Genomic DNA, 25,000 nt, shown 5'->3' with positions numbered 1-25,000 from the left:
GGCCAAGCAGTATAACAGTTTGGAAACCCAGGAAATGAATTGCCATTAAAAATGATAATGTATTTACAACTGCTGCCTTAAAAAAGCCTAATAATTCGAAAAAGGGAATTGGGTTTTAAATGTGCAAGCAGTATATATATTAGGAATTAATAACAGTATCAAACACACTTCCTTGCTGGGTAAGGAATTTTGTAAAGGTTAGTGGGACAAGCTTCTGAAGTTTTAATATGTATTTCATCAGATTTAAAAGAACATCTGTGTATACACATTCACAGATGTATGGGTTAAAAAGAAAGAAAGGAATGAACCCATCTGGATCAAATTCTGCATATGATATCTACAGGATGTGCTAAAAGCATTTGATTTTTACTTAGGCAGGCAAAGTATGGATCAGCTATCTCTAAATTCTGGACAAAACCTAACTATTCTATTCAATACCTTTTTAGCACCTTTATTCCTGTGCAGTTTTTTTCTAAGTATTTCTTGCAATTTACATTGAAGTAAAGCAGAACAGCTTTAATTAAATTAAAAACAAAACAAAACAAAACAACCTTACAAATAAGATACTAAAACAAAGGGGTCTTTTTGTTTTTGTTGAAAGAGATAAATGAAGTAAAGATCCTAATTTGCAAAGTGAAATATGGCAACAACATGACTAGCCTCACTGTATATATAGATTGCTCTTCATGAATAGAGTACACAAAATATACTAAACAAATACTCAGCAGTCAGTTCCAACACATGACTTCCTTATAGCTAGTGTACCATACAGAGTGTACTATCCAAGGATTACTGGATTACTATCTGGGTTTGTACCCAATGTGCTACTACACAACAATTGATAAAATAACAAACCCCAAGACATACTGCCTAATTCTCCTTGCAAAGTTAACCCTGCTGTAACGATTAAAAAAAGAAATTGAACCTAATCTCCTATGTCTCTCTGTTGTGTTTCTAGCAGACACCTGAGGTTTGAAAACACCACAGGGTGATCTGAGGTCACGCAGTATCTACTGTGGTGTAGAACTTGCTGAATTTGAAAACAATTAGGACCCACAGGCAACAAGGTGCTTCAGTCTCCATCTGAATTTAACTATATTTGTTCTTATTTGTGCAGTAGCTGTGTTGCAGGGCAATGTGGGGTCATTTAGAAATTACTTTTATCACTGAAAAACATTTGAACGGTGTCTTCTGAAAGAGGGAGAAAAACAATTCATCCCTTTTTAAGGCAATACAAGTAATTGTGTGCCTTGAGATTTAAGGTCCTTTCATGAGATTTGCTTTTCACTTAGTATCTTTTCCCAAACATTTGTAAATGTTGAAGAGAACTTCTGAACTCCATTAAGCTTTACATTTCAGATATTTTCTTCAGAACTGTAAGTGACTAGGTTTTTGATGCAATCTTCCTATTTTTAATCATGCTCTATTGCCATAATAATTTTCTCCAGATGCTGTAACACTAGTATGACAGTATTATTTTTACTTTGTTGCTCCCAAGAAATTGCATTTTGTGCACCATTATACCTACTATATTACTTCATTGTTGAGGTTTTTCAGTCGTCCATACCGGGACTGACACTATTCAGTATCTTCAGCTGTGACACACGATGGGATTTGTTGAGTGCACCTTCAGCAAGTCTGCCAGTAACATCAAGCTGAGTGGTGGCTAATTTGGTGGAGAGAAGGGATATTCTCCAGGGTTTGAGGAGTGGGCCCACATGAACCTTGGAAATTCAGTAAAACCAAGCATGAGATCCTACACCTGGGTCAGAGCAATCCCCCATACAAAACAGACTGGAGGCTAAAGGGTTTGAGAGCAGGTCTGGGGCTATCCCCATAGAAGGGCTTGGGGATAGTGGTGGATGAAAAAGTGGACATGAGCTGGAAATGTGCACTTGCCACCCAGAAAGCCAATTGTATCCTGGGCTGCATAAAAAGAAGCGTGCTCAGCAGGTTAGAGAAGCGATTCGCCTCCCCACCCGGCTCTGTACTCTGCTCTCATGAGGTCCTACCGGGAGGGGTCCCCAGTACAAGACAGACATGGACCTGTTAGAGCAGGTCCAGAGAAGGGCCACAAAAATAGTCAGAGGAGTGGGACACCTCTCCTATGAAGAAAGGTTGAGAGAGTTGGGGTTGTTCAGCCTGGAGAGGAGAAAGCTCCAGGAGACCTTTCAATACTTAAGGGGGTGAATAAGAAAGATGGGAACTTTCTACCAAGGCCCATAGTGTCAGAAAAAGGGGCAACATTCATAAATTTGAGGAGGGTAGGTTTACATCAGATATAAGGAAAAAGTATTTTACATGAGGATGGTGAGACACTGAAACAGATTGCCCAGAGAAGCTGTGGATGCCCATTCCTGAAAGTTTCCAAAATCAAGTTGGATGGGGCTTTCATCAATTCAATGAAGGATATCCCTGCTCAGGGCAGGGAGGTTGGAGTAGATGATCTTTAAATGTCCCTTCTGTTCCAAACCATTCTATGATTCTGTGCTTTTGTTTCCATGCTTCTGACTACAGAACTTTTTTCCCAAATTCAATTCCTTTAAGGAATTCATTCAATTCCTTTAAGGGGATTGAATGCATTCAATTCCTTTAAGGGTGGTGTCCAGGTTGCTTCATTGCACTTCAGTGTTTGGGGCGCAGCCACTGTATAAACAGACAGGATAACAAGAAATAGCCATTAAAAATGCACTAGTTCCTCTTGTGTTGCAATTTTTTAGTATTGAGGACCACATTTTTGCAAGGACAGTTCAAAGATTAATTTGATGACTAACCTGTGGAAGGATTAATATCTTAAAGGACAAATAAGAAAAAAAACTTTTCATTTTTTCAACTATACTTTCTTACAGATTAACATAAATCAAGACTAAAAATCAAGCAGTTCAGATGTCCACAAAGAAATAAATTTCATGGTCTGTTCTGCCAGAAGTTTAAGAAAGTTTTCTAAGTTTTAGAAAACACTGCCATACAAGCATCCCTTTATGGAAGAGTAAATACAAGGAATAACACATTGGCTCATGAAACAAACATTTCTCTCAACTCTAGAGTTTGTTTTTCAAAATCGAAGATTGAAAGGCAAAGTTCAGGCATGAACTCTGGTTAGAGATGTATTTTACATATGTTCTGAGGAAGAAACTATACAAGATACGTATGAAAACCAAAAAGATTTTCTTTTCCATAAGCAAACAAAGATTTGAAGATTTGTGTATATATATATAGACAGAAATATATTTAAATGTGATTATTTGAAAAATTTTGCACTACTATTTTATTGCACAATTGGAGCATTGTGCTAAGAACAAATTGCCATAAGAAGTACTGAGTATTTAAACATGAATTCTGAATAAATATTTCTGTATTCCATGACTTCTTATTAATATATATGCTACTCAAATCCTAAAACATGTCATAGCTTAGTGACTTTGGACTTGTGATCAAGACTTTCTGATCTACTATATAATTGGAATCTGTATTTTAGGAAAGTTTAGCATCATTTCTTGATGAGCCAATCATGTTCAGAACTAGTCAATACTTTTTATTAATGACAATGAAGATAGAATGAAGAACATCGTATGAACAATTTCATAGATGTCAACAACTTGAAAAAATCCTGGTAGAGGATTAGGAAAATAACAACTGTCACACGATGAAAGGCTGAAAAATTGATGTCTTACGTTATAGAAAGAGCAACTGGTCAGATGCTAGAGTTAAAAATTAGTTCAGAAAGTGAAGCACTGAAGCAGGTTTCCAGGGAAGGCCTAGTGTCCTCATCATTTTGGCCATTCCCAAATCATCCTTGGAGTTAGGTAAACATCTGTGAGAAGTATGTTAAGTCCCTGCTAACTCTCTGGGATAATAAAGGGATGATGGAGACATCTCTTAACAAGTACAACTGTGACACCATGTCCAAATGTCCTCATCAAAATGCCAGTCTCCTTTGAATAAGTGCTGGCAAAATACACCTCTGCCTGAGCTCAGGGTGACAATGTAAGGTCACAAACAGAAAGCAAGCAGATGAATGAAGCCGGAACATAATAAAAAAATATGGCCATGCTAAATTATTTCAAAGAACTTTTTGTAAAGATATAAACAAATGAACAGCCTCATTTCCATGGATTACCTTATTTACAAATTATGGATCTACAATTATAAAGAAGACTTTTCTTGCACCCCAGCACTTTCAAAATAGTACTCTGTGTGACAGATGTTTTTAATATAAAAGAAGGATTCTAATATCTTGCATATCTGCCTACTCATCTCAATACATTGCTTTTTCTTTGCTTATAGATTGCAGAACATGAAGTTCTTCTTTCTCTGTTTCTGCCTCAAACATTCATTCTTTCACATGCTTTACAGCTTCACATGAAGATTCTTCTCTCCTTGCAACTAACTGGCAAATTACAACTGCCTACTGTATCCTTAAAGAAATCACCATTTCTAACATTTAACTGGAATTATTGCCAGGAGACAGTTAACAGCTGCTGGACACTTATAAAGGCCTTATGAATCCTGTAGGCTTTTGGAGAAGAGCTTTGTGGTTTCAGAGTAAAAAGAAAGAAAGCAGGACAGGCAGCTGAGGGATGAATATCTACTAGGAAGGAATGTGCAAAGTAACTTTCAAATATTTAGGGATGAAGCCAAATTCTCAAAGTCTGCAATAACTCATCTGATACAAGGTGAACTTGTCTTCTGAATTTTGCAGAAGATAAGCCTGATCCTGCCTTGGGAAAATGTGTTTAGTATGATAGTTTCTAAAATCCTGGTAAAATCTTGACAACAGCAACAAAACAAGTGTTACATTCAACTTCTAAACATTAGAACGTGTACTGTTGCTGGCAAGAAAACAACCAGATCATATAAGCAAGTACATGATTTCTTAATTAAATTGAGCTCAGCTGGTGTCAACAAGGAGAAAATACACCTGATACAATATTCTCAATTATGAATAGCACATTTTCTACAGTGGATGCACTTCAACTTTAATGTAAGGGGATACTGATTAAAGCAAAACAGCAGTGAGAACTCAGGACAAAGAAATATAAATAATTACAAAAATTTTCAATTTTTTTGAGTAAAATAGTACTCATTCTAAGCTTTGAATAAAAGATTCAAAAATTCTTTGGAAAACATATGAAGGCAGAGAATGCCTTTGATAACCACCAGCATTGTGTTACTAAAGTAATCCTTTTTTTCTTCCAAACAAGAGATTTAACAATTTGAGTTTGCCTGTATATCTTTCATGCAATTCTACAGAAGGGAACAAAAAAAAAAAAAATTAGTTCTTTAGTTCATTACTTCAATTCTCATTTGTATATGTGAAAAAAAAAAAAAAGAAAGCAAGAAGTTCAGTGATTAATTCTGAAAGCTGCCAGGAAAATTCCAGGATTCAACCCCTCTAGGATTCCCAGCGAACAAACTCTACAGTTCAGATCTGGGTCGTCTAAATATTGTTGCCCATATCCACCAAAAATCTTTAATGTTCTGCTAAAATCATTTAAGAAAAAGTGCTGTGGGACAGAGAGATTTAGGCAGTTAAATCAATGTAATGACTGGCAGGGAAAATACTTTGCTTTTGGCTTTGTATTGAAGTGGTGGTAGATGTTGAGAGAGAGAAGCTGCCTAGGTCAATGTGCTTACTGTGAGCTTTGTAGCCAAGAATATGATGTGCAACAAGTCATGTAATTCTTTTAAGCTCTTTTGGTGCCTTTTTATTCCACTCAGGGGTTGCAATAATCAGTCTAAAATCATGAAAGGGTAATCTTTTTGCTGGGTTGCAGCCGAAAGTATTTTGTATTGCTATGGAGACTTAGGCACCTAGTAACACTAGGGAGTTTTTTACTTTGGTATTCAATGACACAAAGGACAATAAATTACATCATGTCTTGAAGTCCCTTCCAAACTTATTTTGCGTGAGACTTTAATTTTGATACTATTGACTCACTAGCTTTCCAAGAGACTTCACACAGAAGTCTACAAAGACGGTGAATTTTCTAAAACTTAGATGAAGAAAGTTTTCCCAGGGGAATCTTTGGGACTGAAAAATTTCAAAGCCATACATGTCGTGGCAGACTACACTGATTTTCTTTGAGTTTATGTTTGTCCATTAAACAAATAAAGATTTCTAAGAGTTAAAAAAATATTAACTAAATAATCAGGTAGCTCTCAAGCAACTTTAACTATTTCCTAAAACAGCTGATGTTCCATTTGATCCATTCTTCCTCACAATTCTGTAGACAGCCTTAAGACCACAAACATTACATCTTCAAAACCAGTTGGTTAGTCTGTAGGTATTCCTTCAACTGTACTATCTATTCACTATCACTACTCACATTACTGTGCCTCAGTAATTACAAGAAAAAACCAAAATGCTATCTTTGTGTTACACAGTATCTTTTGCAGACCTTCAAATTTCCAGTGTAACTTTTAACATCAGACACCTGCATTTTTTATTAATGTTTTTGCTTATTACCAACAGGTGCCCTAAATTCTTTTATGTAGTGGGCATCCTGCACTACAAGTGCAATTTTTATTCAGCTACAAAAAGCGTTCCAGTAAATGCTGGGAGAAGATCCACAGCTACAGAATTTTTCAAACTGCAGAATTTTGAAAATATTTGTGTCCAAGCCAACAAGGTCAGCTACTAGGCTGAAATAATTCTGTGGCCAACCTAATAATTTGTGTATGCTTTCATATTTTCATATGTGAAAAAGGTTTAAAATATTTATTTTTATCTGACACATTTTTGTTTTCCAAAGACTTCTTTGCATTAAGTATTTTCCAAGTTTAACCTGTTGAAATATATTATCTGCAGCTTCTTTGCTTTCTCTTTCCTAACAGCGGTGAACTACTATATCCTCAGGAAAACCCATCTTGCCAATATAGCTATAGATCTGCAGGATATCCCATGGCAGTTTTGAAAGAAAACCTTTCTTTTCCATTCCACTATTTCAGATTTAGAATTTTTATATTTATGCTTTGCTAGACAAACGGGGACAAATCCTCAAATCCTATAACATTTTCATGTCATCTAATTCTTACTCTGTCTTTCTACAATTTTAAACTATTATAAACAATTTATTATTTTTTCTAAGTAGAAGTGAACTGTTTATTGTTGTGAATATGTACAGCCACATGGGGAGATACTAATCCAAATATTGAGAAAAGGAAGAAAGTATTAGACGAGTAATTAAATACAAATTGAGTAATGCTACAACTGTCACAGAATCCATTATTATTTCTCTTTGAAGAACACTTCCCCTATGTATTTATCACATATACTGAAATGATGAAGAAGTGGCATTATTTCTACTTAAAATAATGCCTATATGCAAATCTCTGGCTTTGAACAAGAAAGGGAGGAAGATCCTGTTGTCAATACCTTTCACAGGAAGCTGAGGGAGTGCTACCTCATTTTGCTAAGGAGAGAGAGAAGCTACAATATCCTAGTGGAAGAAGATCAGAAATATAATTCTAATTTTACAGAAGCACTGCTCTTCAGTGGGGGTGTTTATGGATGTGCTTTATCAACCTGCAACTTTCAAATTACACCCTTACACCCTGGGCTCTCCAAGAGCCATTTTGAGAAAATAAAAGGAAGTAACATCCTTTTATTTTCTGAAATGCAACACTGAAGCACTAAATATACCTTTGAAATATATTTTTTTCATATTTATCACTTTATCCATCACCAAGGATTTCAATTCTACCATGGTGGAGTTGGGAGTTGCATTGACTTGGCAATGGAAAGCAGAGGCAACAAACAGTCCTAGCTGGCAGGCACTACTCCAGATGCTGACAGGAGATAAAAGTTCACAGGAATAGTGAATTAGACCACTAAAGTTTGTCTTTAGTTCATCGCTAGAGGAGATGGCATAAGATGGAATTAATGATCAATGGTCACAAAGTGCCTCTGGCACATCAAGCAAGGTAGGAGCAAGAATGGATGAGTTTGTGTAAGTCAATTATTGCTTTTACAACCTCTAAACTTGACTCTCCTATTTATAGTATCTGTTAGTAAAATTTTAGCAGTCAGTGTAGAAGCAGCTAGTGTTCAATACAAGGGAGGTAAATCCCTTGGAGCAGGGGTAAAGAAAAATAATAACCACAAACCACATAATTACCAATTGCATAAAACTGGTCTTGCAAGCACAACTTTTCTTTTTTTAATAAATTAAAAAATATGTAAACTCAGTTACTGCTGCATCTAAGATCCATCCCTAGTGTGAGCCCCTGATATGACTTCACTAGTATCTGTAAAACAAAATCCAGAGCATCTTTCTTCTTACACATGATTGCTAAAATTGCTACGTTGCTTCTGCTCACTCTCTCAGTGGTTCTATTTTAAAGAAAACACACTCTAAGATCGCTGGATAATGCAGGTTAAGGGCTCTAAGATATCTCTAGGTGAACCCACTGCCTAAAGAAGGCACAGCTAGAAGGTCACAACAGATCGCTTGGAATTTTATCTGGTCAGGTTTGGAAAACCTTAGAGGATATGGACTATAAAACTTGCTTGTCAACAGCCGCATCCACTGCCTAACTGTCCTCATGAGGAAAGAGGATGTATATCCATATTTATTGATGTCCAGTCTGAAACATTAATGTTAACATTTGCCCTCTGTCTCTCATTCTACCATCAAAATAAAGAGCCTGTTTCCATCTTCTTGCTTATCTTCCTATAGGTACTGATAGTCAGGTCTCCTCAAAGCCCCTCTTCTCCAGGCTGATCTAGTTCAGCTCTCTCTGACTCTCCCCAGAAGGCAACTGCTTCTGTTTCTGACCACGTGTGTAGACTTTTGTTGAACTCACCCCAGTTTACTGCTGTAACTCTTAAAATTCAGGTGTCAAACTGGACTCAGATGGGGATTTTCCTTCCTCAGTGCAAGGCATGGCATTTCATAAAGTTCCTCTTGGCCAAGTCCTTCAGCCCATACAGGTCCTCTGAATGTCCATCTTACCCTTATGCATATTGACTGTTCCCCCAATTTGATATCATTTGCAAACCTAATTAGAAAGAGATCCATCCTTCATCATCTAAGATGTAAACAGGATGGGTCCCAGCATATTCAACATTCCAGGAGAAATCAGCTATTGCAAACCCAGGTATTGCAAATGTAAGACTACAGTAAAAGTCAGGAACAATTAATAAGGGATATGAAGATAGCAGAGGAAAGCTACTGTGGATATGAGTGTCAGTGTTTGTCTAATATCAGAGGGGAATGGGGCAGCATGAAGATACTCATTACTACCTGAAAATCTGAACTAAGAGAAAACATAGTGCTATATTAAGGAGAGGAATATGCCACAAGCTACATAGGGTGTCTGGAAAGGAAGTACTAAGAGTGCTGTTTAATGAAGAAAAAGGCAGAAGAAAAAAAAGAAAAAAAAGGGGATTTTATCTATACCTGTTGGGCTTTAGGGGAATATAGATTGAAGAAAATATTAAGACATTACACTTATATTAGCAGGAAAAATAAAACCCAAGCCTTTAAAAAAAAAACACTTACAAACTTATTGGTTAACAGGGCATTTCCAATTAATTTTGACATAAATAGAGAGAATAAGTGAGAAAATATTTCTTGCTTGGATTTGCAGAGATAAAACTGTTCTGGATTTCAACATTAGTGATTTAGCTAATGTTATAGACTAGTAAGAGTGTAAAAAGTTTCAAAGACCAAATAAAAATATTTCAGATCTGGGAGAGCTCCTTGTCTTATTTAGAAAAAAGAAAAAAAAAAGGTAAAACAAAGATAAAAATATTTTGAGAAACCAAAATTGAGAAATGGGACTGTAAGAAGTTACAAGAAATATCAGAAGGAGATTGGGAATGATTTGGAGCGACTAAAAGCAGAATAAGAAATGAGGGAAAGCCAAAGACATAAAGACAAAGAGTCTCCTTGGATGAACTCCAGAACTCACTTAAGTCAATGGGAAAATTCCCCTTGACTTCATTAAGGCCATGATTTTGCATCTAAAGTTTATTCACAGAATATGTAATGCTCGGGGAGAAGGAGAAATAACCAAATGTGAAACACATATTTTTCTACCAGATGAATGAGGTGGAATAACAAGTATATGTAAGACCAGTAATTTTACTTGCTCTATGAGCCTTCCAAGAACAATGCTGCAGTAAACAAGGGGAGCAGATGGGCGCATTTAAATTCACAAATTCCCATGAGAAGCTTCCAAAAGTCCAACTCATACTAAAAGTAGACACAAACATTTGTCAGTAATAAAAGTAATTCAATGAAGAACAAAAGATTATATCACAACAAAGAGGTAGGCTAGCTGCAACTCTCTAAGATCCTACATTTGATTTCTATTTAGAAAAGAATTATGAATAGCCGTGAAGATATTAACAGAGATAACAACATGATATAGATTATATATAGATTAGTTATATGTGAAATTAACTGAAAAAAACTCAAAGCTGACAATTCATGGCAAAATCAATTTACTGCTGACAAATAAAAGAAAGAAAATAAAGTACCCATATGCATCCCTCTACTATAACCACTTCGGAAATATATCATGAATCTTTCAATGGTGCTTCTGCTTGAGGAGTGAAACCCAGTATGTTAGACTAACTAGGAGAGAATAATGACAATGACAATCAAATAAAAAATGTTTATGTATTTCTAAGCAGGCCCTCACTTCAACTTCTATAATCAATGTACCCGACTACCCTTTAGCTATTACTCACTCATCCCAAAAACCATACACAAAATCCAGGAAAGAACAGAAGTGACCTATGGCATGGAAAACATACCTGTGGGAGGAAACTGAATCAATTGAATTTAGCTGCCTCTGAAGTCAACATAAGAGCAGAGGCTTGGAGATATGAGTAATAGTGAGATACTAAAAATATGGAAACATGGAAAAAAGGACACACTCACCTTTGCCTTAAACTTAAGGGTTTAATATTTATTTAATTTATTATGGCAGATTTATAATAATTTTATCCTTATAGTGATCACACTACTAATTTATTATAAAAATAAAAGGGCATAATGCAGCTGCAAAAGACAAGTTTCTAAATTCCTCAGTACGTTGCACAGTTAATGAGTTCTGATTTTCAAAATTATTATATATTTAAATCCTATTAAAAATATTAAGTATTCAGTAATTCCAAGATGCCATCTATCATTAATCTAAAGGAAAAAAGTTTTAACACATGTTGACCTTCACACTGCAGAAGCCAGCTAGCCATTAATTCATGGACACTAGGAGCAAACCTCTCGTTTTTCCTTTTTATAGCACATGCACTTCCCAACTCAGGGATGAATGATCTGCTTATCCACAAATATACAAATACATTTGATCCTGAAGAGGCTGGAGTTGGTGCTTGGTGCTTCCTGCCCTACCCGTTTGGGCAGCCCAAGCACATACAATTATCAACTGGTTCTCTTCAAATTAGGGACAGATAAAACATAGAGTTTCTTTTGGAAGGAAAGTTTGAAAATGGCCATTGGTGGCATATCAAAATTAAAAGGAAAATATGCAAAACAAGTTTTTGAAGAGTTTCAACTTTATAGTATGGAGCCTGAGTGGAGAAAATGTTTAAAAAAAATTTTAAAAATCCCCAACAATCAAATATGTTCTGTTCTTTTAGCTTACTACAAAGAAATAAACACCATATAGAAAAACTTTTGGAGTATAAATTGGCCGATTTAATTTGACAATGTCATTTTCCTTTAACAAAATAAAATATTTCATTGATTAAAAATAGGCAGTGAAAACATACAGAGGATTTTTTTATCTGATGATACTTATAATTAAATTGAGCAGGTCTTGGTGTTTTGTCTATTGTTTGGGATTCCCTTTTTAAATTATTATTAATATTATTTTAGACTCGGCAAGAAAAGGCAAAGACTATAAATACGGATACCCCATTTGCACTAATATATTAAATTTTGAACATAGATAAAGACATCTTTCTGAAAAACTGGCATAATAAGAATACACGTTCTTTAAATATCAAATGAGGCTTAAAGCTCACCTACAATTAACCCTACTTATAGGATCAAAATTTTTAAGAATCAAGTTTTTACTAAGAGAATAACATTAACATAGATTTTCTGATTCTAGCAACTCTTACTAAAATTCCCATCCTTGACATTTGCTTGCTCCCTTTGGTGTCTAAATAAATGTATTTTCCCTGTGATAGAACCACAAGAAAGTAAAAACTTGACTAGAAATTAGCTTAGGGCACAGGCCTCTAAAGTCTTTCAACCCATCAACTGCATCTAGTTCAAACGTCTAAAGTTAACATGCTAAACAAAGAAAAGTATTAGGGAGAAAGAGCACTGAAGTTTTTAAGGCAAAATTTCAAAGCAAAATGACAAAGTACTCGAGACTTCAGTGTGAATATTTTTGGGGTTATTGAAGAACCATAAAAAATAGCAAGCCCAGAAACAACAAAGTTCAAGACAAGAGGTTGTGGATCTGGCATGCTCTGTAGTGACTAATGGTTGGGAAGTTTTAAAAATTGTACCAGTTACACAGAAACTTAGCAGCAGCAATTAAGTACCTCAGTGTTATTTGCGGGTTGGAACCAATAAATATTCTCTATGCAAAATCTGGAATGCTATTCAATGATCCTGGAAAAGCTGAGGGCGACATTGGACTGTTATATGTAGGATTTGTACATTTTAATATGAATACATGCTATATAAAATTGTTTTTCTATTTCTGTTGAAAACTTTTACATCAGTAAAACTCCTGGGAAACATAGAGTTGATCAGATAAATAGTATAGAACAACTCCCTCAGGGGAGTTGACAGCTCCTCCAAGTTAATCATCATTGGCAAACTCAGTATCCCTTCCAGTCCTGAATCCATGTCATTCATAAGGATTTTGAAGAGCACAGGGGCAAGGATGGAGCCCTGAGGAACTCTACTAGTGACAGGTCACCAGTCTGATGTCACTCCTTTCCCTGTAACCCTTTCTGTCTGACCCATGAGCCAGTGGCTCACCCATTAGGTAATCTGTTTATCCAGCTGAGTGCTGGACACTTTGTCCAGAAGGATCCTGTGAGCGACAGTATTAAAAACTGTGCTGAAGACCAGTAAGATCACATCTACTGGCCTTCCTAGATCAAATAGGTGGGTTATCTTCTCATAGAAGGAAATCAGGTTTGACAACCTGACCATCCCTCACATGAAGCTGTGCTGGCTGTGATCAATGACTATGTTATTCTTCTCTTTTTTTTTTCTCAATACTTCCCAGAATAAGGTCTTCCATGATTTTTCCAGACACTAAATTGAGACCTACAGTTTCCAGGGTCCTCCTTCTTGCCTTTCCTGAAAATTGGGACAAAATTCACCAGATTCCAGTCAGCTGGGACCTCTCTGGATTCCCAAGACTTCTGGCCTAGCTTAGTCTACTACAACGAGCCTGGAGAAAGGCCAGGTATTCAGCTGTGGAGTTTTTTTTGCTGATGGTAGTATTTCACAAATAGAACCAGACACCACACTCAACACAGTCAGTTGGGTCAAACTGGCCTGTTAGGGACTTTCTGCACTACCCTTGCTGACATTTTTCATATTAGCTGAATTTTATGCTCGCTATGTTGGCTCTGTGAGGCCAACTTTCAATTTCATCATAAAAATAAGAGTACGTAAAAGAATTTTGCAATGATAGCTGTTTCAAATTACAAAATAAATGGATATGGACAATTCAGCTATCTTTGTAAAATGTGGCATACATGTAAAAGCCCCTACTTTTTCAAGATTTATGATATGGATAAAAGGAAATGGGGTTAGAAGGAACTTCAAGAGATCATAAAGTCTCTTAATTTACTTTCCCTACCCCAAAGTAGGATCATTTATAGTTAGATCATTTTTGACTACTTTAATTTATTCTTAGAAGCTTCCAGTATCAGTGGTTCCAAAGACTTTCTGTGCAGGTACATATTATCAGCACTTTATGATCCTAAATTGAAAAAGGTGGGGATTTTTTTCTGGTGTCTGTCCTAACTGTTCTTGCCAAAATACCAGTCAATTATTTCTTGTCCCATTCCCAATGTTCTTTCCCATCTTCTCTGAACTGTGTTCTAAAGGCTGTCATCATTTCCCACCTAGTTCCTCTCTTCTCAATAAAACTAGTGTTTTTCCAGTCTTCAGAAAAGACCAAGCAGAAGAACTGTGTGGAAGACAGAGCTTGTAACACTCCTGTTAAGCATGCTCTCAACAGCCACATACCTTTGTCACCACATATTTGTCATCAGCTTCTAGTATTAAGAAAGACTGCATCCAGTCATTCTTTTTTCAGAACATTTCACCAAACTGGTAACATATGAATATTCATACTAACATATGACTATCATGCCTCCCATTTTTATACGACTGCAGATTTACCATTTAGATGTGTAGAGCAACACGTCGGGTGAATATGCTATATCTGTACCATTTCTGCAAGAAAACACAATACAGTCTGCCTGCAGACTGAGCTGATTAGGAAATATCTGAGATATCACAGAGCCTAGATTAACATATCCTGCCTCTTTACCACGTACTTTGGCCTGTGCTTATCACAGACTTCAGCTTCACAGGGCAGGGTATTCCTGGTGAACGAAATATATACAGTCCAATACAATTGTCATTAATACATTTATATATACCTAGCAACAAAATAGATATATTTGTTGTTTAATTTGTACTTCCAGTAGCTCCAGATAGATACAAACACATTATTATTTCTCTCATGATGTTATGAATTAAAGGGCATGATAGTTACAGAAAACTACTTGATGGGTGTCACTGCCACCAGGCATGGTTTGCCTCTGGGCTTTGTGTACCTGTAGCGCAGTCAATGGCAACTGGCTTTGTGTCAAACCTTTCTCTAAATGAAGTGATGCTGTTCTACAGGGGAACAGAAGTGTAAGTAATATACACCTTCTATTCAAACTGCATCTGAAGGTCCTTCTCAAAACCCAAGTAATTCAATTACTACCCAGAGACTGTAAGAGTTTGGGGCAGGGATTTGACAAACCTTTTTGTTTTGCCTTTGTACAGCACTTCCCACAACAGGGCCCCCAATCTGTCCATAACAGTGTATATTAAAAGAAACCATAACAGTTTAGCTGAATATAGCTGAAATAAGCTTTTTCCCCACAGGAACAGAGACAAAGAAGAAACACATTACATGCAAGCACATCTGGAATTCTTCAAAAAACCTGTTAATACCTACCTACCATAACTAAATCCAAACTGAGTCTTTTTATGGAATGGCTTGTAGACACATGAGGAAAATGGACAGTCTGTTCTATCAGAAACAGTCTGTTTGGTCTACAAAATAAAGATTCAAAGCTCACAGTGCGCTCTCTAGAATACATTTGTGAAACATGAGGAAGAGTAAAAAAGACTCTGTAAACTAAAACACGTATCAGTGAAACTAAATTGGAATATATTTAGTCTGGAAATTGGAATATGGCTTATAATCATCAAAGTAATGAAGTTTCACAATGTCTTTCAAATTTGAGATGCACTATGATAGTTTTAGGAGAGGAATCATAATAAATGGTTGGCCACAACAGGACTCCTATCTCCTGTGTTCTTAGAGCAGAGGAGATAAAACCTCTGAGGTAATTTTTTTCAGCTATGATGTCTGATAATGCCAAATTTGCAAAGAAATTAAGAGAAGGAGGAAAAACATGAAGAGAAAAATCAATTTTGGGGAAAGTCTCTAATTACCCAGACTACCACTCTCATAGCATAATACTGGATCAAATAAACATACCCCCTTATACATCTCAATCAGAAGCTTATTAAAGTCTTCAAAAAGCATCAGTGGAGCGGTCACAATCATACAGAGATTCTGCAACATCATTAAATCCTTAGCAATGGGTACAGTGGAACAATGAACTTGGTAAAATCTCGCTATAGGAGGGAGACTACTGGATACATTCAGCCTGATTTAAGATACACTTTCAATGTTGCTGCTTATTTGGAAAAAACCACCGGAATCCGTGCAGTTTGAACCCTAACAGAAATTACATCAGGCTTGTACCACACACATGCATTCCCAGCACTGATATAAAACAAAGGCTTTTTTTAGATGCAACTGCGCTTCGCCAGAAGATTGGGAACTTTGCTTTTGCATATGGACTTTACCAGGTAAAATCATGTCTTTAGCCATCTTGAAATTTAGTAACTTTACTGTGACCTACACATGGGGTTTCACACAAAATGAAGTCTTTCTATAAAGTCTTAAAAAAACCCAATCCTGAATTGGAATTTTTAGTCTTTTAAAATGTGTAAAGTCTCTAGTTTTCTATTAATTCTAAAGATTAAGCAATAGTCAAATAATACTTTCTCAGCATAATGTCTTACATTTTTCAAAGAATGCTTGGATTTATGGATCATAATTTAAACTACTGGTATAAGTGTTATTAATTGGATATAATTGTATCTTTTTATTTGACTTTTTATGTGATAAGTAAGTTTAAAGATACATTTTGGGCACGTGTTTAGGAAATAGTATTTAGAGAGTCCACTTTCAAAAATTTTGGCTTATAATATCACAGTTACTTAAAAAACAAATGCAATCATCAATAGTGGATACAATTTGTTACTGTCTGAGCAGTTTTAGAAATACACTTTAACAGCACTGTCATTTCAGCTTTTGCATTGTGCAAAGACATGACTCTCTTGTGAACTAATTTTAGGAGTTTGCAGAGAAATTTAGTTGTGCAACGTCAAACAAATTTTTAATATCTGCAACAACACTTAGGATGCTGCCTTTTCTTATACAGACCTTTTATGTGAAAAGCAGAAGTTTCTTGTCCATAGACTGAGAATTCATGATAGCAGTACCACAAAGTTTTCAGCAAGACAGCTTCCAAAAAGATTCTGTGAAGTCCCACAGGAGCCTAGCAACTTCTATAAGCCATGCTATGGGGATCTGACTCTTTTCAGCTGAAGGCACAGTATCTCTGGAGTGATCTTTTTGTTAAGAGCACTGGGAATGTACACTAGAAGTGCAACAACTGGGGCTGGAATAATGAAGAAAAGAAATAGCAACTTCTGATCAAAAGTAAGACGTAACATATAAGAAGCTAGAGACAAAATGGTAAAGAACTGGACCATGAGTGTTGGAAAATAAGTAAATTGATGAACAGAAGCAAAAATAGAGGACAAATGGACTAAAAAGTAAAGTAATGTAAAATAAAATTTTAAAAAGAAGAATATAAATATTTAGGAAAACATTCAAGTGAAAAGTTGTTTCAATGGGAATGGTGAAAAATATTATTAATCAAAACATGATTGCTTATTTTTCCATTAGTGTCCACAGGTAAATGGCTCTGTACAAAAGCCAAAATTATTTCACTGCATATTCTCACAATAGAACTTCTTTCAATGGGAATATGCTCAGACAAAAGCTATAACCTTTAAGGTCCCATTTTCTAGCTGTTCCTCTTTTCATAAAAAATAAAAGTCAATTGTTGTCACAAAGTCTCTTTGCCCATTATCATCCTTATGTTAGATTTATGAATAAAAATGTGTGAAATCAAATTATACAGGCATTAAAATATCATGTGATTAGGTAAAACGTTTTTGATGAACAAGGATACCCAGAAATACTGCAATTGCTACCACATTCATCTGCTCAATTACATGCTTCTCACCTATTTAATAATGCTTGTTACATCCCTGTTAATTGATGTGTTTCGTGAGTTTATTTTCTTATACACTATGTCAAGTCTTATACAATGAACACGAGACTTGGATCATAGCAGTCCCCTAGAACAGAACAAGCCTCCAAGGTAAATGCAAAGAGATCATGAAATGGGACAATGAAACGATAACAAAAAAAAAGGAAGAAGGAAAGACAGGGGATTGGAACATTATAACATTATGAAGTTAAAGAAACAAGGGAATGAAAGGGATTAAAACTGGAATGATAGGTAACCTACTGTAAGTGGTGTGAAAGCTTAACAGTGGGGGACTGGAATAATCAGATATGGGAACGACCTGACAATGGAATGCTTTCAAACTGAAGCACCTCAAAAGTAAATGATCTTAGAGCAGAATAATCATATTTGCCTCTGGGAATAAAATTTAAAGATAAAAAAGTTTGAAAAAAAATAACAAGTTTGATGATTATGCAGATAGAACTGCAGAGAGAAATGATCCAGTCAGGGCAAGAGTGAGAAAAGGTAAAGGAGTAGGGTTGGGAACAACAGGAGAATAAAAAGAAAAGGTGACTGAAACCATAGATGCTTGGAACTTGCTTTTTCCACACAAAATCGAAGACGAAGGACTACACTGTATAAGATTTTTTTCCTCCTTTTTTTTTTTTTCAGATTGACTATTACTCTTGCTCATTTGGACAAAAGTTATCCTTTCTCATAACAACCTACCATAACATTTTCTAGAATAGCTTTAAAGTTCATGGAATATATGTGTGTCTTGACATTTGGCTTCAAACAATTCTCATCTTAGGTAGTACAGCACTACACTAGCTGAACATAAAGACTCGTATAGGAGAGGATGTATGAACTCACTTTTTGAGAAGCAACTCTAAAATCTTATTTCTTGTTCTTACATTTCTAAAAAAGCTGTCAACAACTAAAATCCTATAAAACAGAATGGCATTAACTCCAGGATTCCAGATCTGCTGTTAGGAACCAGATGATTTCGGTAAGTCAGGTGAGAATGAGTTTAGGTGCATTGTCAGTCTACACTCTCACAGAGTGAGCAGGGACACAACCACGATGACGAGCCCCTTCCTCAAAATCTCACCAGAGGGATATCTGTTTACCCTATCACATATTTTTATTCCTTCCATTCCTTATTTAATGAGCTGCAGTGAGTTTTAATAGAATGGTATAATCTCCCCATTGTTTCCTATGGCAAGACTACACTTTCTCCCTCTTCCATTTTCCTTGATTTCTCATTACCAATTTCTTTCAGTTTCCTCAACTGCTATGAAGAGTTTTGCAGATTAAAATTGTACCTTCCTCCCGACACCCAGGATCATACAATGAAGCAAAGTAGCATTTTGCATGATGACCATGGGGGCAAGTGATGTGCTAAATATTCTGGTGATAAAACACCCGGGTCTGTGCCAGTTGCAATATCACTGAAGTGTAATCAGTCTAGTACAAATGCAGAGACAAACACCAGAAAAATAGCTGAACTTGACTTCCATCCCTTATTTGACATCCCCAAGAGTGAGAACTCTTCAATGTATAATAGAGATAGGAAAAGTAATAGCACAAGGTTGATTTTACTATGATCCTGATGTTCATTTAAAAATATAAATTTATTACTTCTGAAAGACCTGACCTTCAAATCCCACCAAAGCTCTTCAGCAGTATGCTGTCTATTACATACAGGTTTAAAAGAAGTTGCATTTTCAGTAATGCATGAACTGTAATTATTGTTCCTAAGCATCACCTCATGTCTCCTCCAATGCTGCTGTTTCTACAGGAATATTAAAACTTTTTTTCAATCTTTCCCACGGCCCAGCTTTAACTGCACTTGTTTGGATTTGTTTTCTTTAGTTCAGAATTCTGCATTTATACTCCAAAGGCGTGTACTGCGGGACTTACAGTTACATCCATGTATAATTGTTATGCAAGATTAGCAGAATCTAGTTTTACATAAATAATGACTCGTTGTGCATAAAGGATCTTCAGTTCTGTTTTTTGCTTTGAAACCTGTTGCTTATCAGCTCTAACTCACAATAAGTTCAGAGAAGTTGTCCATGTTGAAATAATGAAAGAAACAGTCTTAAGCATTGACTTAAAATAAAATTGCCTGATATTGATTGCTGACAATCTTAGAAGAAATTTAAATATTGAACAGCAGATATATGCCCACAATAAGTAACACATTTTCTCAGTGAAGATTTATGTCAAGGAAGCCCTCAGCGCCTACACACCAGGAATCATATTTGAAGGCCAGTCAGACAGAACTTAGATTTAATACTGCTGAAATACAGAAAGAAAACCTAGGACTTAAGGTTCCACTACTCATATGCTACATCCTGAACTATGGAATTTCCACCTTTCATCAGATAGAGAAAGGAAACTGGGAGGCACACAGAATAAAATTTCAGATGCTTTATGTAATAATTAATATAAGAGTTACCCCAGCTACCAGGCCATGGTTATACTGATCACCTACAACTTACTGTGGTATTTTTAAGCATTCAAAAAGCATGAAAAATGGAGCAGATTATACTTCATTACCTGAGGTCAAAATTTTGGGGGTCTTAAAGGGTCCTAAATGCACTGGCCGGGACTGCACTTGACAAGCATTGAAGTGTGATACAGTTACTTGAAGTTTTAGACCTCCTGTCTTTCTCTAGTCAATGAACAGAGAATATTTTCTAAGTAAGTTGATTTGCCTGCCTATGTTAAGATACCTGGTCACAGATGGGTAAATTAATGACTCAAACTACTCTTACTACTTTGTCTCTTCAAAACCAGATGTGAAGTACTAGGTTCATATCCAAGAACTGAAACAACATCCCCACTTTCTGACACCCAGTAGCCAGGCACTACAATAACAGAAATCAATGTCTCTGATAATGCTCCAATGCTCAACCACAGATACACTGACTTCTGCACATACACACAAAATATGCTAAAAACATTAATATGATCATCCCAAAATAAGACAGTTTTGCTCTCATGTGGTTTTATCATATCTGATAAAATGACAGTCAGTACAATTTTAACAACCAAATGCCCAACTAAGATGATTGACTTTGTCACTGGAACTCATTTTGCATTTGCTGCTGAAATACCAAACAAATGTCTCTCTCTGGAAGCTTGTCTAGAATCCAAACTCTGCACCTTCCCAACTGAATGCCTTGATCTCTAAATTGCACACAATCTCTTGCCTCTTTCCCTAATACCTTGCTCCATTGTTCCTGCATGTGTGCACCTACAAGATGGCAGGCAACATTGCTCAGCATATACCTCCTGTTGTGGCGTCTGCGTTTTCCTGGGAATCAGGAGATGGAGGTTTAATCTACTTGGAGATTAATAGAGCCTCCAAATTTATAGCTGAGTGCAGTCATTATCAGACCTCAAGAACCCTTCTCTAGGGGAGAAAAACCCAGACTTCCTGGGTGAACCTTCTCAGGAGACTAAAAGTAAGTAGGTGTTTGTGCCAGTAAAATTTTTTTTTTACTAGTTTATTAACTATTTTTCAGTTAAAAAAAAAGAAAAAAATAGATTATGTTATCTGTGTGGGCAATGCAAAATTTAAATTGTGTCTTCATTGTTTGCCATATTCCTCACGTGCTTTACTTCTGTTTTGCTTTACCTATACTATTTTCTCATTCTCCTATGTAGTGCTCTTTAACAAAAATGAGAGTCCCTGACCAATGTGGTCATGGAGGCAAGGAAGAGGTCTCTTATTCCTTGGTCCTCTGCCCCTCAGGCAAGCCTCTCCCTACCCTGGCCTTTCCTTGCAGATTGCATTCATCCCCTTTTTTGTCCACAAAGAAAAGGAAAATGTGTCACAAGTGAGTGAGCATCTAGCTTGTCTCTTTTGTCTAATGGCTCTTGGTCTCACAGAAGCCCAGAACTCTTGCACTAAGTTTGCTGCAAGGGATGAATGTGTATAGATTCTTTCTCCAGTGGTGTCTCAGGCATTTGCATACTGTTGCTTCAGTCGGTCAAGAACACAGTAACATATCCTCAGAAGTTTCAAAGGAATCAACACAGCAAGTCCCAAAAAAGCCTATTTTGACAAATGACATCATAAAAATGAGAGAGGAAGGCTGAATCTTGAGTTAGGGTGTAACTTAAGGTATTTTCCTTTGTTATAGGCAAGATTTGCTTCAATATGCACTATTTTAGCTATAAACACAGCTATAAATGCAGCCATATATACATAATCATATGCACAGATATCACAGTTTATCCAGCAGAATGGCAGGCAGAACATAGGATATGTAAACAAATCTGCCTAACACTTACAAAACAACTTTAATGGCAAGTGTCATTCTTTTCTGTAAAGTAGCTGTTTTTAACACACATGATCTAACTCTTGTTTGCTCTTTAAAGTTTTATTGTCTTGGCATTTTATACAGGAAGAGAGCATTAGCATACTCAGGAGAACTGCTAAAAGTAAAAGGCCTCAAGCTACCCACTGCATGGTTGATAGCATAAAGCATGGGATATAAAAACTTTTGTCTGATTGCTCACTTTACTTGTTTTAGAGTAGTGTTACTCTCAAGAGCATATATTCATGTTCTTTCTACTTCAAGTTTTATTACTTCTTTTGTATTATTTAACACATCTAAAGACACTTCCAAAAGACAAATTTTTCCATTTTGAAAAAGTAATGGTTTGGAACCTGATAAAATACATGAATGTTCACAGTGTATTATTTTCAAAGGCAAGTAGAATAAATGTGCAATAAAACAATTAAATGCATGACAATAAACATTTCTACGTGAACACCGATATATTAACATGCCAAACAAAAGAAGAAAAAAATCAGTAAAATATTTTTCCTAAAAAAAGGTCAGATCAAAATGGATTCTTAACACATCAGAGCATAAGCAAAAAAGGGAGTCTGGTCTCAATTACTCTTACTGCTAAATATCCCACTCTAGCAATTAAAATGAACATTTAAAATGTGAAAGAGAAAATGGAATTAAAAAAGGCAAATGAGATCAGCTTTTTAAAACATAAAAAAAAAAAAAGACACCATAATTTAAGATGCACTTAAAAAGTCATCTTACAGTAAACTTAAAACGAAGTCTACTTACATAACACACAGCTAATTATTATATAAATAACCTGGGAAACAATACCTCCAAGATACATGTTTTACTATTTAGTAAACAAGAAACTGCCATGTTTGACACCACTGATTAAGGCCAGGCATTTCTAAAGCTTCAGACACATTTCTGAAATCCACAATACATCAATTTTTAATACTTCCACTCTCTCAGCTCCATTAAAAAGATGGTAGGGGAAAGAATTTAGAGTAATTAATGATATAGTTAGCTGCTAAATATTAATAGGAATCGTAGTCTTGCATAAAATATAACATATAAACCTTGCCAATACAGACGCACCAGTAATTAAACTTGAATACGTAATTACGCTGATTTATATGACGGGCAAAAAGTTACACTTTACTGGCTTCTATGTAAACTCTGGGCAACAGTTAAACTTTGCATTTTATGGTTTATATAAACGGGCAATATCTCTACTACAGTTCATAAATGGTTTGGAGAGTCATAGCTAAAATTACAACTAATTCCAGGGCGAGCATTCTGACTATACCTTACAAACCAGGCTTTGAAAATGACCACAGAGATCAGCCTCCCATTACATTCAGAGCTTGCAAGCAAATTGATGAGGTTTAAAAAAAAAAAAAAAAAAAAAGGCAATAGCAGTCACTACAAAGTACAAAGTAAATGAAGACTCATCTATTTAAATGTTTTAATATAAATGTTTAGTTTCAAATATATAGCTCCAGATGTTTCACTTACCACCTTTCAAAGCTCTTTTGAGTAATTTTGTGTCTCAGACTAAGGCATTTTTTCTTGAAAGAAAGCTGACTGCACTTACATGTGAGGCTGAGGAGAGCAGCCTGGACTGCTATTTCCATTACTGTCAATGTGATCCAGCGAACCATTGAGATCTTCATGGACTGCCTGCAGTAAGCCACTGGATGCGTTATTTATCAGTCCTGGGTTACTTAGCAATGGTAAACTGCTCTCTGCCAGTGCAGCCTACCAAAATGAAAAGTAAACCACAATTATTAGCCCATACATATAATAGCACTCTTACATGTGTGAACATTTAGCAACATACACACACAGAACAGCTAATTTTGAGTTGTAGAAGTGGTCCAGAAGGATTTTGTGCATTTCCAATTATTTTCACATTCTGTAAATAATGGCATTTCTACTTCTGGCTTACTCTTTCTTTTGCTTTCATTATTTTCCATTATTAATTATGTTCTGATATTCACGGCACTTTCTAGTTTTACACCATTTTTTGACTTTGAATTACACTTAACCCCTTTGCCCTTCCACACAATGTATGGCTCCTTTATAATGCAGGCAGCTGCTATACTTTAAAAAATGACCAGAACTTAAATCAAAATAAAAAAGTCCTGACATTTGCCTCTTCTGCATAAAAATTATATATTATAATTAAACTTTAAAGTTTTTGCCATGAGCACCATGTTCCCCAACACTGTGATGTGAAATCATTTATGACAGCTTGGATAAATATTAATGCATATCCACATGCATTTGCAAAAGCTTCTATCAATCTAACATTTGCAGCAAAACTGAATGTTCCAGATTTTGCCACAGGGTGTCCTTCTTGCTTCTTCACATCAAAAGTAGCACGAATAAGAACTACTACTTGCAGTGCTAGGTAATACAACTTACTTGGATGATAAACCCAGTTATTTAGAATGACCATCGGGTCCACATAAACATACCAGGTAATTCTATACCAGTGTGTAAGTAGAAATAAAATACATCACACATAAGATAATCAGGGTGTACGAAAAAGAATTATTTAGTATTTTTTACCTGCAAGCTTGCATTAAGAGCTGCTCCATAGCCTAAGCTGGTGGGTATATTTTTCACTAACGTTGGGCTTCTGAAAATAAACGATTTTTCAAAGTTTAAAAACAAGCAGACATCCTGTCTGGTTCATTGGGTTAATGGATTGGTTTGTCAGCTCAGAAGACCAGAGTTTAGGAAAGAAAAACGAAATGAAGTGGGGAGGGAAGGAACTCAACCTGTTAGAACATTGATTTAATTGCATCAGAAAAGCAAAACTCTTGTTATAATAAGGCCCACGTGGAAATTTGCTACAAGAGCATAAAGGTTCTTATCTCACTGAAAGAATTTAACAGAAATAGCTTTAGAATTTGTATAACATCTGTCTCTGGTACATTTGCAACATCTCTCTTGCTGTATTTGGTTTCGGTTTTCTGAGCTAACGTGGGTACACTGCTACTATGTTACATATAACTACACAAAGGTGTTGAATAAAAAA

General features: G+C 35.8%; 1 protein-coding gene across 6 annotated transcripts in view; it reads right to left on the bottom strand.

The window, feature by feature from the left end:
- Positions 1–25,000, bottom strand: part of FOXP2 (forkhead box P2) — a 405,613-nt gene that overhangs the window by 6,754 nt on the left and 373,859 nt on the right. For all 6 annotated transcript variants that reach the window (XM_059847131.1, XM_059847129.1, XM_059847125.1 and 3 more), the window contains 2 exons: positions 24,529–24,598; positions 23,549–23,712 (listed from right to left, as the gene is read on the bottom strand). In XM_059847131.1, coding sequence (XP_059703114.1) covers positions 23,549–23,712; positions 24,529–24,598 — 234 coding nt within the window. The remainder of the gene's footprint in view (positions 1–23,548; positions 23,713–24,528; positions 24,599–25,000) is intronic.

Source organism: Haemorhous mexicanus, chromosome 5 (genome assembly GCF_027477595.1).
Source record: "Haemorhous mexicanus isolate bHaeMex1 chromosome 5, bHaeMex1.pri, whole genome shotgun sequence".
In the NCBI taxonomy this organism is placed as follows: domain Eukaryota; kingdom Metazoa; phylum Chordata; class Aves; order Passeriformes; family Fringillidae; genus Haemorhous; species Haemorhous mexicanus.
Note: the sequence above shows the minus strand (reverse complement) of the source record. Positions and strands in the feature narration are given on the sequence as shown.